Below are 14,151 nucleotides of genomic sequence, written 5' to 3' on the forward strand. Positions count from 1 at the left end.
CCTGCCACGACTTTGAATCTTATTTCACTGGGGGGTCCAACCACTGGGTGTGTCTCTTGACGATGGGACGTCTGTCTAGTGGTTTTCTGCGAGGCTCCACCTCCCCTTTACCTCTCCCTTACACCCTGCCTTGACGGGTCACAGGTGTCCTCCTGCCCAAATCCCTAAGTGTTGGGTCCCCAAATGCGCTTGCTGGGAAGGTCCTTCCTGCCTACAGGTGCCCAACCTGCAATGTCCTGCCCTTGCCTCATGGCCGTCTATTTTTCCATGAGGCTATCAACCACCTTTAGGCTTAAACAGTAATCAGGCTCCACAAGCCCTGCCCCTCAACCCCTCCAACAGTAGGATACATAAAATACAAACAAAAAGATTACTGAGACACCTTGAGAGGCCTGCTGCCCCTTTATCCCCGGCTCCTCTAGCCTAATCACCAATACCCGCCCTCAGGTACTAGTGGTCCATATTCGGCCCTATACATGTCACGGGTAGCCTGCGGGCTACTCTGTACTCCTTTTTCCTCGTCTTCCAGCCTTTGGGTTTGCTGGACCTGCTGTAGTCCTTTAGCAGACGCCTGTCCTCGCGTCCCCCGTCGGGTCAGCTCTATACCACTGGGACCCGTGTTTTGCAACCCCTCACTCTGCTTGCACCACCCTTCTCCCACCTGGTGCACCTCCTTGGTTCTTCTGGAGCCCTCAACGGTCCCACCTGCTTTGATGTCTTGATGTATGCTGGTCTCTCCGGCTCCTCGGCTGTGGCCCGTGGTGTAGGGATCTTCCTGCTCCCCTCTGCCTTTTAGTCCGGATTCCCGGTTGTGGGAAGGTCTCTCCGGCTCCTTTTGCTGCTACCAGCAGCGTCTGTCCCGCGGTGTGTTCTACTGCGTTCTCCCCCACTGGGAGAAGCAGCTTCCAGCCCCTTTTCTCCCCACATGAGCTCAGGGAGAGCCTCCCCTGCAGGAGCTCCCGCTGGCCTCCATCTGCCACCCTCTTCCTTGCCGGTGGCCCACTTTATTTCCACCGGCCAGCTTTTGTGGCTGACGTCATTGGCCAGCCGCAACTGTATAAAGGCGTGGCTAATGAGCCATGCAGGTCCCGCCTCCAGCTCTGGCTTCGCCGCGAATCCTGATGCAGGTAAGAATTTTCCATTTTCTGTTTGTTTACTTTCACTTTCCTTTGAGGGTTCCTGACCCCAGGGCTCCCCCCTGGCCTTTTGGGGTCTTCCCTTCTGTTCCTCCCTGCGACACACCTTAATAATGCCCATCCCTCAGAGGTACTCTTTGGTTGACTGTGACTTTGCCTAAACTACAAAATTTTACTATCATGGCTACATAAGCCAAGAGTGTGGAAAACGTGCCCCCTCACTGATATTCTATGCTGATAACAGCATTGGTGTGCCTGCAGACTGACATAGGAGAACTTCTGCTGCTTTAGCTGATATTCTTCCAGAAAGTGGCATAGCTATGCTGGTATACTCTACGTCTCCACTAGGAAGCCGTGCATCACCGTACCAGCATAGGGTCTGTAATGTAGATGAAGCAGTCTCTCATTCTGCTCACCCAGCAGCTTGGGGGGTGGGGAATAAGCTTAATTTGATTCCTGCCTTTACATACTCTTCCTCACCTCCTTCCCCCAATCTTTGCCAATGTATCATGCAAATTCTTCTAGATAAGTGATCTCCTACGTGTACAGGAAGTGGTTGTCCCTATAACATGTTGGGTGCTAGTGTAATCTAAAAAATAAGGAAGTAGACAGGGAGATCCCTCTGCTGAAGTTGGTATTTGCACCTCTTACAAGTGTCTCTCACTCTCTATACTTACACCTAATTAAATATTTTACCAAACTTAAAGAAACCTATCCTTATACTAAGTTTTCTTTCAAGGCTCTTAGACACCAAGGCATTAAAGGTAATCACTGGGTTTTTATTCCTTAAAATAGTTTGAAAGGGAAAAGAAAACAGACGGAAGAGTCAAAGGGACAGGAATGGAAAAATATACCCAATACTTATGAAAAGTTCACAAATGAGCTCAGTAACATCTCCCTTTAGAGGAAGCCATAGGTCCTTATTGAGCATGTCAATTGGTAAATTGTGTGCTAGAACTCTAGATCACCATAATCCCAGATAAGTGCTCTGGTGTTTGAGCTAAACCAGCTTTTCTCTCGAAGTAACATGACTGTTTTTATAGTTCCTCACCCTTCATGGTGTTTATATTGCTGTAATATTTTTCTTGCATTTATACTTGCTGATTTGATTTACTGTATAAATGTTGGACCAAACTACTTTTGTGCCACTGCAGCAGACTTGAAGATAATGGGGTCTTGTATCTGTAACTGCAAGAACAGTTTGGCATCATAACTGCAAATTGCAGTATGCAATATAATGATACGACCATATGAAATTGTACTATAATGTTTGATCCTGTCATTAATAAATCTAGTAAAAGTGACTTTGGAAATAAGCAAGCCTACATAACTGAAACCATCTTTTGAGTGTGCTTAGACTGTTTTACAAGGATAATTTCCTCCTTTAGATAGTGATATACCATGGGCTTCCATTCATTCAGATTTGATTGATTATTCCTGGATGTTCACACTGTTCCCCACCTAAGAAAATGTTTGTTTTACAGATCTTTGTTGAAATGTGGCTTCACCATTACTCACTGGAAATGTATCAAAAAATGCAGTCTCCACATGTCAAGGTAATAGCTTGTGCTCCATTATTGTGTTTCCTGCTTCTGGCTTCTTTTCTTGAGGTGAAATTCCTATCATATAGAAAATTTTTCAGTGGATAGGTAAAAAGGAGAGAAACCACTTTGTCAGCATTCAGCACAAATGGGTCAAAGCTCCTAAACTCCAACAGTGATTGATAGTGTGAACAACTGCTTATATCATCTAGATCTGCCATCATTGAAAGAACTGAATTTATTTATGTATTTGTTTATTTTAAATTGAGATTGTGGACCAGTTGCAACAAACAATGTTACTCATGGGAACTGTAGCCCTCATGGAAGATCCCAACATAAAACATTTATATGCTAAATCCCACAGTGGCAACTTGGCAATACAAGACACTTACTTTGTTTCTAGAGCTAACAGAAAGTGATGTATTAATAAGTCATTTTGAAGATTGGGTAGTATATTTCTGAAGAGGAGGACTATTCACTCCAGAAGCTAAATCACAATGGAGGGGTGCACCAATAAAGATTTTCTTGGCTGATACCGATAGCCAATTATTCACCAGGCATATTGGCCAATACCAATCCAATAACTGATTTACAGGAATGCAGTTGGCTGGGCAGCGTGGACAGCCCTGTAAATAAGTCTGTGGAGCGAAAGGGAGGGGGGGAGGGACACATGACAGATCAAGACCCCCATGGTGTGGGAGGGAGTGGGGCAGGGAATGGGCCCCTGGGGCAGGGAGTGGGACAGAGCTGCAGGCAGCTCTTTCAGGGGATCAGGGTTCTGGCGCTTAAAAATGGCAACAGGGGCACCTGAACTAAAGTTCGTCAAATGATCTTTAGTTCGAGTGCCACTGCCACTATTTTTAAGTGCAGGGATACTTCTAACTGGAACCAAGCAGGGTGAGGGCAGATGCGGGCTGCCCACTGTGGGCTCAGGGCCCTCCACACTGCTGCCTTTGCCCTGGGTTCCATGCATTGGCTGTGTGTCCCCTGCCTGCCTGGCAGCAGGAGGCACAACTCACCACTCCTGCAACCCACATCTGCCCTTGCCCCACATACAAACTTGGGGGAGCACATGCCCCCCATCCCTTCCCCATAGGTGCACACAGTGACGTGGAGCTGCCCCCGGATGAGCCACCCACAGCTCTGTCCTGCTTCCCACCCTTGCCCCACTCCTTCCCTCACCATGGGGGCCTTGATTTGTTCTTCCCAATGCCCTTTCCTTACCCCATGCCCCTTCCACTTCACAGACTTACCTGCAGGGTACCGCTCTCCATGCTGCCCAGCCATGTGCCTGCTGTGGCTGCATGCAGCATCTGAGGCCCTGACCAGAAGGCACATTATATTTATCAGTACGTTATCGGCTACGCCAGCCAAAAAAAGCTGATAGCCAATATTGTTAATTTTCTTGGTAATAGTGTTGATCTGATATGGCACTGATGCATCAGTGAGCCTGTAGTTAGTAGTAAACTATTCCCCATGGTTTGAATTGGGTAAAGCTTATTTTTTTTCATATCTCCAAATTTACATGCACATCCTGTATTTCATGTTAATGATATCTGAAACGGTTTCAGCTTCTACAAAACTTGGGGGTCCCGTAAGAGCTTAATCAAATAATAAGACACTAAATTATAACAATTTGTGCAGTCCTGTTCAAAAATAAAAGTAATGCACTTAGAGGAACCTGGCTTTGGGAGAGTGAGAGGGCTAATATTTGAGGCGTTATAAAAATAAGGGAATTTGGGGGTAGAGATACTAATGAAATTCAAGGTTTTCAGGGTCATGATTGAGCTTCACATAAAGAGGGATTACTCAGGGTTATTCATCTGTGAAGGAATAAGATGCGAGTTGCTTGAGGGGGAAATTCTGATCATTCACTTAATCAGAAAACAAATTTGTTACATTTTGTTGGGGAAGATCATCGGAGGTATGAAATGCAGTTGGTTTGGGTTTGTTTTAATTCTAAAAAGTGATTGAGGTCAAACTGCAAAGTCTTACTTAGAAATGGTAGATTTCTGTTCAGGAACCCCAGCAGCATGGCTGTGCACTAGTGATGGAAAGGCTTTGCTTTTGAGTACCTTTATTCTGTGTGTCTGTACAGTCTTTGTGCATGAAGCTTCAGTGTTCAGGCAGAAAATGAATGCATCGCTTTAAACTTCTCTCCTCTGTTCACCCTCCATGGCTAAGATCCTTTAGTTTTCTAATGTTATGGGGTGTCTTGTCAGAAGATGACGCTTTAGCCTGAGTAGAAAAGTTGCTACACTGCAGAAACATATGGATAAAGCTGAGAGCACTGTTGCCACATAAGGTTCCTACCTAGATGCACTGGGCAGGATTGGAGGGAAACTGAGGCTGCCTGCCTTTTTACGTCAATCCCTGAGTGTTTCCCCCAAAATAGCTAGTCATGGAGATGTAGAAATTCCTCCTTTTGTTGGGGTTCAGGAGAGTGCCATCTTCATTCATTCAAAAAAAAAAAAAAAACCCAGTCCAGCCACACCTTTCACCTCCAGAAGTCTCAGATGGGTATATGGGATATGGAGACGGGAATGCCTCTTCAGCAATGGATACTTGTACAGACTATACTGAGGGTTTCTGAGTGGGCTGAAGAAAGCTAGTCAAACTCAGCTGTTCAAATAAAAATGGGAAATGAGAATTTCTGAAAGTGAGAATTCTTCAGAATCAGGAGGATTTTTTAATTCTTGAGACTAAAAAGCCTCAGAACACTGTAAACATTAAAAGAAAAATGATGTAATGATTATTACACTTCCCCTTTATATACTTCCTCTTGTATGCCTGGAAAGAGAGAGGGCTAATGCCAGAATGCCTCAGTTGCTGGGCCCACTTAGTATTTTAGAATACTGATTTTTAAATGAGAGAAAGACAGAGGGAAAAGAAACAGGCAGAAATTCAAATGATTCACATTGCTTTAAGATCTTTTGTTACTTGGTGTCATGGTAGCGTATTGGGGCTAGGACATGGGGAAGAGCAGTAGTAGAGTTTACTTCAAGAATTACTATCCTTTCTGCTTTGTCCTGCTTTAAATTGCTTCTGAGTGAAGAGTGACCCTGGAGACAACAGTTATTATGCTGCGTTCTTTACATCAGTTCAACTCCCTTCTGTTTTAATGTTCTCCCATTTCTATTTTGCTTTTCCCTCTCTGTCTGTTTCCCAGATGCTCAACAGGGGCCAAATCTGCAGTATCTTTCCCTTTTAGCTTCTGCTTTTGTCACAGCAAACCTTTAAAAAAAGGAGTTAATTACCTGCTGGAATTTCTCTATTGCTTGCTGCCCTTCCAGTCTCAGGTGCCACAGATCTCAGGACTGCATGTAGAACACACTTCAGCATGGGAGGGAGTTAATTATGGATGCAGAAGATGGATCCTGCTGCTGGGGAGCTTGCAGTGGCATTGCTGCTGCTCATCCAGCAGTGTAGAAGCAAAACAGAAGACACCTGAAAAACTGAACTGACCATAGCGAGAAGGGGTAGTAGCTCAAATGTAGAGGAGGTGTGATATGGAGAGTTGGTTTAGATGCCTGATATTGTTATCTGGGTCTATGTATAGGTGTATGTTTTTGTTTTTGGATTTTTTTTAAAATTTATTCCATACATGTGTGTCTGGCTTCAGTATCCTCTTCACCTGCTAAGTTGATGAGCTTTTAGAAAATAATTTTGTCAAAGGAAGTGTATATGAGGCTTGCAAAGATTTCACTATTTGGACAAGATTCTGTCATGGCTGGGCTTTTAGATCACTTACTCAGCCTGTATATCAGGCATGTCTATCTTTGTATATGGTATTTTTGTAACAGCAGAGAATATTTGCTCTTTGAACAGACTTGTAATCTACAGAAATGGTGCCTGCCTTTACCTAGACATCCAAGGTTTAGAGCTTGTGCTTTCCTACCTGGTCCCTGCCAGCTGCAGTTGATTGCACTACTTGGCACACCTCCAGTTACCCAGCACCTTTTCCTTTACCTCAATGTCTTGAGGACAAAGTGCATCTCCCTATCACTGGCATGAAAGCAATAATCCGTAATCTTGACTTCTCAAGTGTGCTCCAGACTTACTAATGCTTTTCACTGTCACCATGAAAACTGCAGCAGTATTTCCAGAAACAATTGAAAATATTCTGTGTGGTTGTCCCTCTCTCCTATTCTTTGGGCTTGCAGTCCCAGTTTTAATGGGGAGACTGGACTTATTTCCATGAGCCACAAGTTGCCTCAGTTATTTTGACAAAAGCTGTATGTCTTTCTGCACTCCTTTTTAGGTCACTGATACAAACCTACATGTCTTTGGAGTAGCAGGGCGGTCATAGCCAACACACAGTCATAGGTCGTCCTCCCCACATGCACATGACTCCCATATATTCAATGGGAACTTGACAATAGTGATTTGTCAATTATTTTCCCAGCTTGAGAGAGGACTGCAGAATTGAGCAACTAAGCACAAGAGGAGAAGAGGATACCACAGCTGCAGCTGTTGTGATATGTTGTCATTGACTTATTTGTGACATTCGTTTTTTTGGGTTTGTTTTTTTTTCCCACCACTCCTCCTTGGGATCATTCTCACTGTTGTTTTTTTTTTCTCTTGCTCTCTTCTCTCCTTTCCCCCTCCCTTCCTTTTTGTTTCTGTTGTCTCTCAGCTGGAGGTTCTCCACTACCGACTCAGTATCTCCAGTAAACACCACAGTAGTCCTGCCCAATCCGGCTACCAGGCCCTCCACGCATACCAAGTATTATCATCTTTTCATTTTGTTTCCTTTTTAAAAATCTTGTTCCATCATATAATCTGTAAAGTATATTAATTGGCACTAGGAGAAAAGGCTGGTTGTATGGCTAACGTGTGGTTTGCAAGACAACTGAGTATATTGCACCTGATATGGAGAAATGCTAATGAAGGCTGGAAGAAGCTGTTAGAAAGAACAATTTGGGATCCCTGTTTTAAGAGATGAATCTCTTCTAATGTTTTACAAAGAGAGTTTTGTGTATTAACATCTCCTTGGCCCAGCAACTTGTTTTGCTTATGGCAGATGTCTGTCTGTCTTTCACTGCTCATTTTATATTAATCTTGCACTGAGTGGGGGATAAGAGATTGCACAGCTGTACCTGTAATGAGTGAGATAAGTAATGTGTCAGCAATAGTTCTACACTAGTAGAATATATCTGGATGATACTAAACTAACACTGGCAGCTTGAGCTTGACTGCTTAACTTTGCAGAAGGGTACATGGGTTGCACATTTGCAGATTGTTCAGGAAATGTGCATTCCTGCATCTATTCCTGTTGGAACAGATTGCTGGGTTCACCTTCCCTACTTATTCATTGGGTTTTTCCTTTGGTTGGGCTTGTATTCCATAAACCTCCTATTTTAACATTGTGAGAATTCTCCTTACCTTATAACTATGTATTTCCTTGCTTTTCTATATGTAGTAGGAAGACTTCTATGTAGAATATAACTTTAAAATGAATTTACAAGTGCTCTGCCTGTTGTGATGCTGTTGATCCATGTAAGGGGGCAATCGCAATAATTGTTAGTGTAAAAACAAACCATGGAGATAAACTGCAAAAACAGCTGAAACATTACATAAAACTATAGCTCTTTTTTGGAAGTAGTCAAGCCAAGATGGTCAGCTCTAACTAGTCATTTTGAGTGCATCCAGTTTTGGGTTCCCAATTCAAAAGTAACTTCCAGGGCCCTGACTTGGAAATTCAGACCCCTTCAAGATCTCAGTCTGAGCATCCAGAAATCATATATCACTGTTGAAAATCTTGACCTAAGTTCCTAGCTCTGGAGCTCTGCTGCTTGTTATATACTGTACCCTCTCTTGCAGACTCTGGCTAGACTGATTCACAGCCATCTTCCCACTGGCATGCTCTTCTGTTTTAACTCCACCTCTACTGGGAGCAGGGTCTGGCAGGAGTACAAGTGGAGTCATATTTAGTCACAGTAATAAAGCATCCCATGCTTTAGAGAAGTCACAGTTTCAGCTACTTTCCTGCAGTAAGGACCCTTTGTAGCCTACTATCCATCAGAGCCTGAGCCCTTTCCTAGAGAAGCAAATGTGTCAGAAAATTTTTACACCTTCTTAAAAGTCAAAAAAACTTTTTTAAAGCTTCCCCATACGCACTGGAAGTAGCAGTAGGATTTAAGCTGTCACGAGTGTGCCACAAAGTCTTCAGAATTATGTTTAAACTAAAGAGGGAAGTAGATGTTTAAAAAGAAAATCCAACAAAATAGCCGCAAACAAAATCCTAAGTCTCGTCCTACAGCTCCTTTCTGGCATCCTTGGAACTCTGCTCACAGGCACTGGCAGCACACTCAGCCCAGAGTGAGTCTGTCATGCTTCTTTGTTACCTTGTTGCCTTTGTCTAGTCTTGATCTCCCACAAACAGCAGAGCTGAGAGCCTTAAGAAAGCTGAGCACTCTTCACCTCTGCCTCCAACGGTGGATTGAGACTGTTTCCCCAGGGCAGGAAAACATAGCAGCATCGTTGATTGTTCAGTGTCACCAGGCTCTGGGGAAGTAGAGGGTGCTTTTTATGGGGGGGGATGTCTGGGACAGATTGAGAATTGACTTCTTTTTATCTTCCCACACATCCATATAGCCACTCATCTAGTAGCAACACTACCTCCCACCCCTCTTTCCTCCCAACTCCTTGGTTCCTTATATTGAAAAAGATCTTTCCAATCCCCCACACTGTCAAGAAGGAGACTGAACTGCCTTTGAATAATCTTTAACCTATGTTGATGGTTAAAGTAATGGACTCGTTCAGGCTCCGAGCAACAGAACCAAATACCCTTCTTACTGTAACTTTTCTAGGATTCTTCTTTCTTAGAAGGCAGAAGAGCATCAGCATAGGAAGAAGTGCTTGATTAAGAGCTAGCTGAGAACACAACAAAGGTTCTGTTGTGCTATCTGCAGCAGCCAACTTTAAAGCAATAATTAAAGGATGGATATTGTTTTTTTTCAGGGAGGGGTAAGTTAAAACTTCCTGGTGATGTTCTGTTAGTACTCTTTAGAGGTGAGTAGAATTGAAAATAATTTGCAGAAGAAACCCATACACCCTTTCTCCCCACAAGCATGGTGACAAAATGGCCACATCTGCACAAGTGTGGACATTTGGTTCCCCAGGGACAAGTAGCAGCAAAACGCCTTGCGCCGCCACTACTTGTCCCTAGGGAATGCCTGTGCCATGCATGCTTTGGCATGTGACACGTTATCCTAGGTGGGGTAGGGGAGGCTGGGGCCAGCACTAGGCTGGCCCCAGCAGCCTTATCTGGGCTCTTGGGGGCCTCCTGGGGCTGCAGCATTGGTGATTCTGCAGCATTGGTGGCTGCCAGCATGGAGCCTGGCTGGCAGCCACAGCACAGCTCTAAATGGCCCAGCTCCACTTCTGAGTGGCACGTGCTGTCCATGCATGCACTGCTTGGCTTTCTTTTTCTGTGCGTTTTTTTTTTTTTTTTTTTTAATCCTGGATAGGATATCCAAGGGTCAAAAAAAAAAAAAGGTGAGCAGCAAGAACATGGATGGGCAGTGCTCCCTTGTAGCACAGAGAACATCTGAATGTGCGGTATGTGGCACTGCAGACAAGTTTGCAGCACCACATACCACATGGCTGCACTTGTCTGGATGCGGCCAATAAGCTGCTGGTGAATTGAGGGAGACAGAGGTGTGATGCACAAGCAACAAAGGTTGCTTGTTTTCTTGGGAAGCAAGTTGGTTCAGATCAGTCGGCACCAAACTAAACTGAAGAGTTTACAAGGGCAGGCTATTCTGTTCAGATTTCTGAAAAAAAATCTCACTATGCTGAGCTCTTTCCTGGAGGGTTAACAAAACTCCTTATCATTTTACCTGTTGCTTTGCATTCAGGAATCATTTAAACCCACTGAGGAGCATGTGTTAGTGGTAAGACTGCTTGTGAAGCACCTGCACGCTTTCACCAACAGCCTGAAACCAGAACCAATCTCTCCCTCGGCCCACTCCCATACAGCCAGCCCACTGGAAGAATTCAAAAGGTAGGTGTGTAGTCAGATTGCCTCTTGGGAATATAGAAAACAGCAATAACTATCTCTGCGACTGTTTTTGCTTCTGTTGAGAGCATGAAAGCAAGTTTTCTGACAGCGAAGATAAAAATTGCATTATAAGAAAGATCTGAGGGTTCTCTGATGTTCCTCTTGCCCTTTGGGCTGAGGTCAGGATTGGAAATATGAAAGGAAGTTGCTCCCAGCCAAAACATATCTTCTATTGAAAGCATTTCTCTGCTATCTTTTGGTTAAAAGTGAGGAGGAATCCAGTTGTCTTGTTTCAAGGATTTTCATCTTATCCCTCAAAGGCTGGGGGCTGATTATCTTTCTGATGCACCTAGTTGGACATCAGCTACCCAGCATCTGCTCCAAGAAAAGATGAAGCCAGGTTGGAAAAGTAGGCGGACAAACTGATGCAAAAATAATTTCTTTAAGATTTTCTGCAAGGGGCATGTGCAGATCAAAACAAGTTGGAAGGGAACATTGCAGTGTTTTATAATCAGATCGCCTGTAGTTGGCCCCACGGAAGTATCTGCCATGAAGTTACAGGTTTTGCATATAATCACTGTTGCAGACTCTCTTCAAACTTGCTGTCAGATCATCAGCGCCTTCAGCTGAGAGCAAACTGATTGAAATTGCTTCTCTTGTAGTTTCTCAAAAATTGAAGCGTTTGTTTGGTTTTTTTTAATTATCCACCATATATTTGTTTTGATTTCTCATTGCAGGGTGGTGATTCCTCGGTTTGTCCAGCAGAAGCTCTATATCTTCCTGCAACACTGCTTTGGCCACTGGCCTCTAGATGCCTCTTTCAGAGCGGTAGGAACTAGTCTCTCTCTTTCTGCTGACGCTAGACAAAATTAGAACTGCTAGTAATTCATTATGGCATTTGGCCCCATGTTTAAACTACTGTTTCTGAAGCACTGTTTCCTATTAATGATTCTTTTTCTAGAAAAGTGGAATCTCATTTTACACATATTAAGATAAGAGTTGGAGATGTCGAATAGGTTTAGGAAGTGGGATTCTGAAGTGTTGGTGAAATTATTGTGGTGGTTTGTTCTCTGTCCCTTATTGAAAATGGCCAGTGATTGAAGACTGGCTGCTGTTACTCCAGGGAACCTTATTGGTCATATACCTATTTATCCTATTTAATAGTATGCTTGAGTCAGGTTGGCAAAAGGATCACGGGGTTAATTTCTTCTAGCAAGCTGTTGTAAATAAAGGTTCCCTCATGCTTGTGGGATGAGGTGATCAGAACCTAATCACAGTTGTGGGATCTATAAGAACCTGGATTTGCTGGTTGTCAGTCAGCTCTGCTGCCACATCTGCAGTGTAACAAAACATAATGGAACACAGCGAAGAACTCTGCATTCCACTGAAGTTAATTAGGCCAAGTTTTTATTCTTTTGTCTAGTAGTTTCTTGTTTGAGGAATTTCTATACTGGAAAGTGAGGAGTGAAGGAGGGTTAACACACAACTGTTCCACAGTTGCTCTTTTTAAAAATGTTTAATGGCATGAAGAAAGTATGCTCCGTTGTCCACAAGACTTTAGAAAATAAACTTGCAAGATCCTCCTCTTCTGATGTAATTGACTCCCGTATATCTGTATGTTTGCTTCAGGTTCTAGAGATGTGGTTAAGTTATCTGCAGCCTTGGAGATATGCTCCTGAGAAACCACTTCAGAGTGCAGACCCCCAGCCTCGTAGTGTTGCAGAGAAATGGTAAGAAAATATTCCTGTATAACTGATGCAGGTCACACTAACTCTGACATCATCCAGTGGCTTTTGCTTACTGGTAACTTAAGATTTTATATAAGGAAATCCTGAAGCTAGAGTTTTAAACTCTGACTCCCATTATCACCTAGTTTATCATTAAGCTGTCAAGTTCCTCCTCCATTTTTTTTTTTTACAGAGTGGGAAGAGAATTTGTAATATCTTTCTATTGCTGCATGGTTCATGATATGGAAGAGGCTGAGAAATAGAGCCCTAGTTTTAATCCGTTGCATTCATTTTATGACTTATGGAGAAAAGTAGCTTTACTACTTACAGCAGGTGTTAAACTGGCCTACCTACTGAGAAGTACAGGGAAGATGCATCTGGTTTTCCTGACATGGGTAAAATTGTGTTATTTCCATTTACAGTTATTTTGCTTTGTGCTGGCTCTGTTCATTGTTTCTTCCATCCACCTTCCTCAAACTCCCTCCAGATGACCAAATTGAACTGTGCTAAGCTTAAATCCTTTGTCCATTACATACTAATAGTTTTTACAGTGCTTTCTGTTTTCCTAAGACCCTTGATGGCTCTGACCATCCAGCAGTGACTATGGGCTTAATGAAGAACCAGCATCAGTTTCGTGTGGATCATTGTGCAGGGGGAAGTAAAGTTGGTCCTTTTGATAGAAACTCTTCTTCCTGAGCCAGATGTTAAGTTTGAGCTTGTCTCTTGAAGCCCTGTCATTGCACTGCCAGGCCACCTACCCATTTTAATATCTTCTGACACAAACTAAGAGAATTGTCTCTGGTGACCGAAACTTCTTGTGTTAGGAGAGAGATTCTTCTGCATGTGTGACATGAAAAGAACAAGAAAGTCAGTCAGTAGTCTAAAATGTTCTTAAGAGTGATTTCCTTATCAGGAGAATATTTATATACTGACTTGAACAGTGCCATTCACAAATCAGTGCATTATTTTGACAGGGCTCCTTTTGTTCAAGAAAATCTACTGATGTACACAAAGCTGTTTGTGGGCTTTCTGAACAGGGCTCTCCGCACAGACTTGGTCAGCCCTAAAAATGCCCTGATGGTGTTCAGAGTAGCCAAGGTCTTCGCCCAGCCGAACCTATCTGAAATGATCCAGAAAGGTAATTGGATAACATGATGTCTACTTGATTTTTTTTCTCACCAATATCCACTTCTAGCCTCCAGAGCAGGGGTGGGCAATTATTTTGGGTGGAAGGTCACTTACTAAGTTTGGGCAAGCTGTTGAGGGCCACATGGGTTGCCCCGCCCATTTTGTGATGAAGTCCCGCCCCCTAACCCCTGACCTTTGCTACCAGAAGTCTCTCCCCTTGTCCCCTGGAAGTACTTCTTTCAGCAAGGGGCTTTGCCATCTCAAAACTAGAAAAATACCAAATTTATATTCTAAAAGAAAACGTCTACAACATTCATTAATTTGATTTCAGAAATATTTTTGTCCTGATTTACGTGTTTTTGTAGTGTACACAGAGGTGATTGCACAATAGCTTAAAATGAAGTCTTACTTTTGTATGTTGTGGGAGGTGTATAGGTTTGTGGGGGTATGTGGGGTGTGGAAGAGGGCATGGGTGTGTCTGTGGGGGTGGATGGCTGTGGGGTGAGGGAACGTGGATGTGGGTAGGTATGAGGTTTGTGGAGGAAGGGTGGCTGGGTTGTGTGACGGGGTGTGGGGGGTTGTAAGTGTGGCAGTGCGAGGGGGTGTGTGGGTGC

The 14,151-nt window shown here is 43.6% G+C and overlaps 1 protein-coding gene across 2 annotated transcripts in view; it reads left to right on the top strand.

Moving 5' to 3' along the window:
* The window catches only part of SMPD4 (sphingomyelin phosphodiesterase 4), a 31,893-nt gene that overhangs the window by 10,655 nt on the left and 7,087 nt on the right, over positions 1-14,151 (top strand). Inside the window, exons 10-15 of one of the 2 annotated variants that reach the window (XM_090061912.1) lie at positions 2,621-2,692; positions 7,314-7,403; positions 10,540-10,685; positions 11,420-11,510; positions 12,312-12,412; positions 13,384-13,547. In XM_090061912.1, the coding sequence (XP_089918038.1) occupies positions 2,621-2,692; positions 7,314-7,403; positions 10,540-10,685; positions 11,420-11,510; positions 12,312-12,412; positions 13,384-13,547 (664 nt within the window). The remainder of the gene's footprint in view (positions 1-2,620; positions 2,693-7,313; positions 7,404-10,539; positions 10,686-11,419; positions 11,511-12,311; positions 12,413-13,383; positions 13,548-14,151) is intronic. The other variant, XM_090061913.1, reaches the window with a different exon arrangement.

The sequence above is a fragment of the Crocodylus siamensis genome, chromosome 9 (genome assembly GCF_052110815.1).
Source record: "Crocodylus siamensis isolate JL-2025a chromosome 9, ASM5211081v1, whole genome shotgun sequence".
Taxonomy (NCBI): Eukaryota; Metazoa; Chordata; order Crocodylia; family Crocodylidae; genus Crocodylus; species Crocodylus siamensis.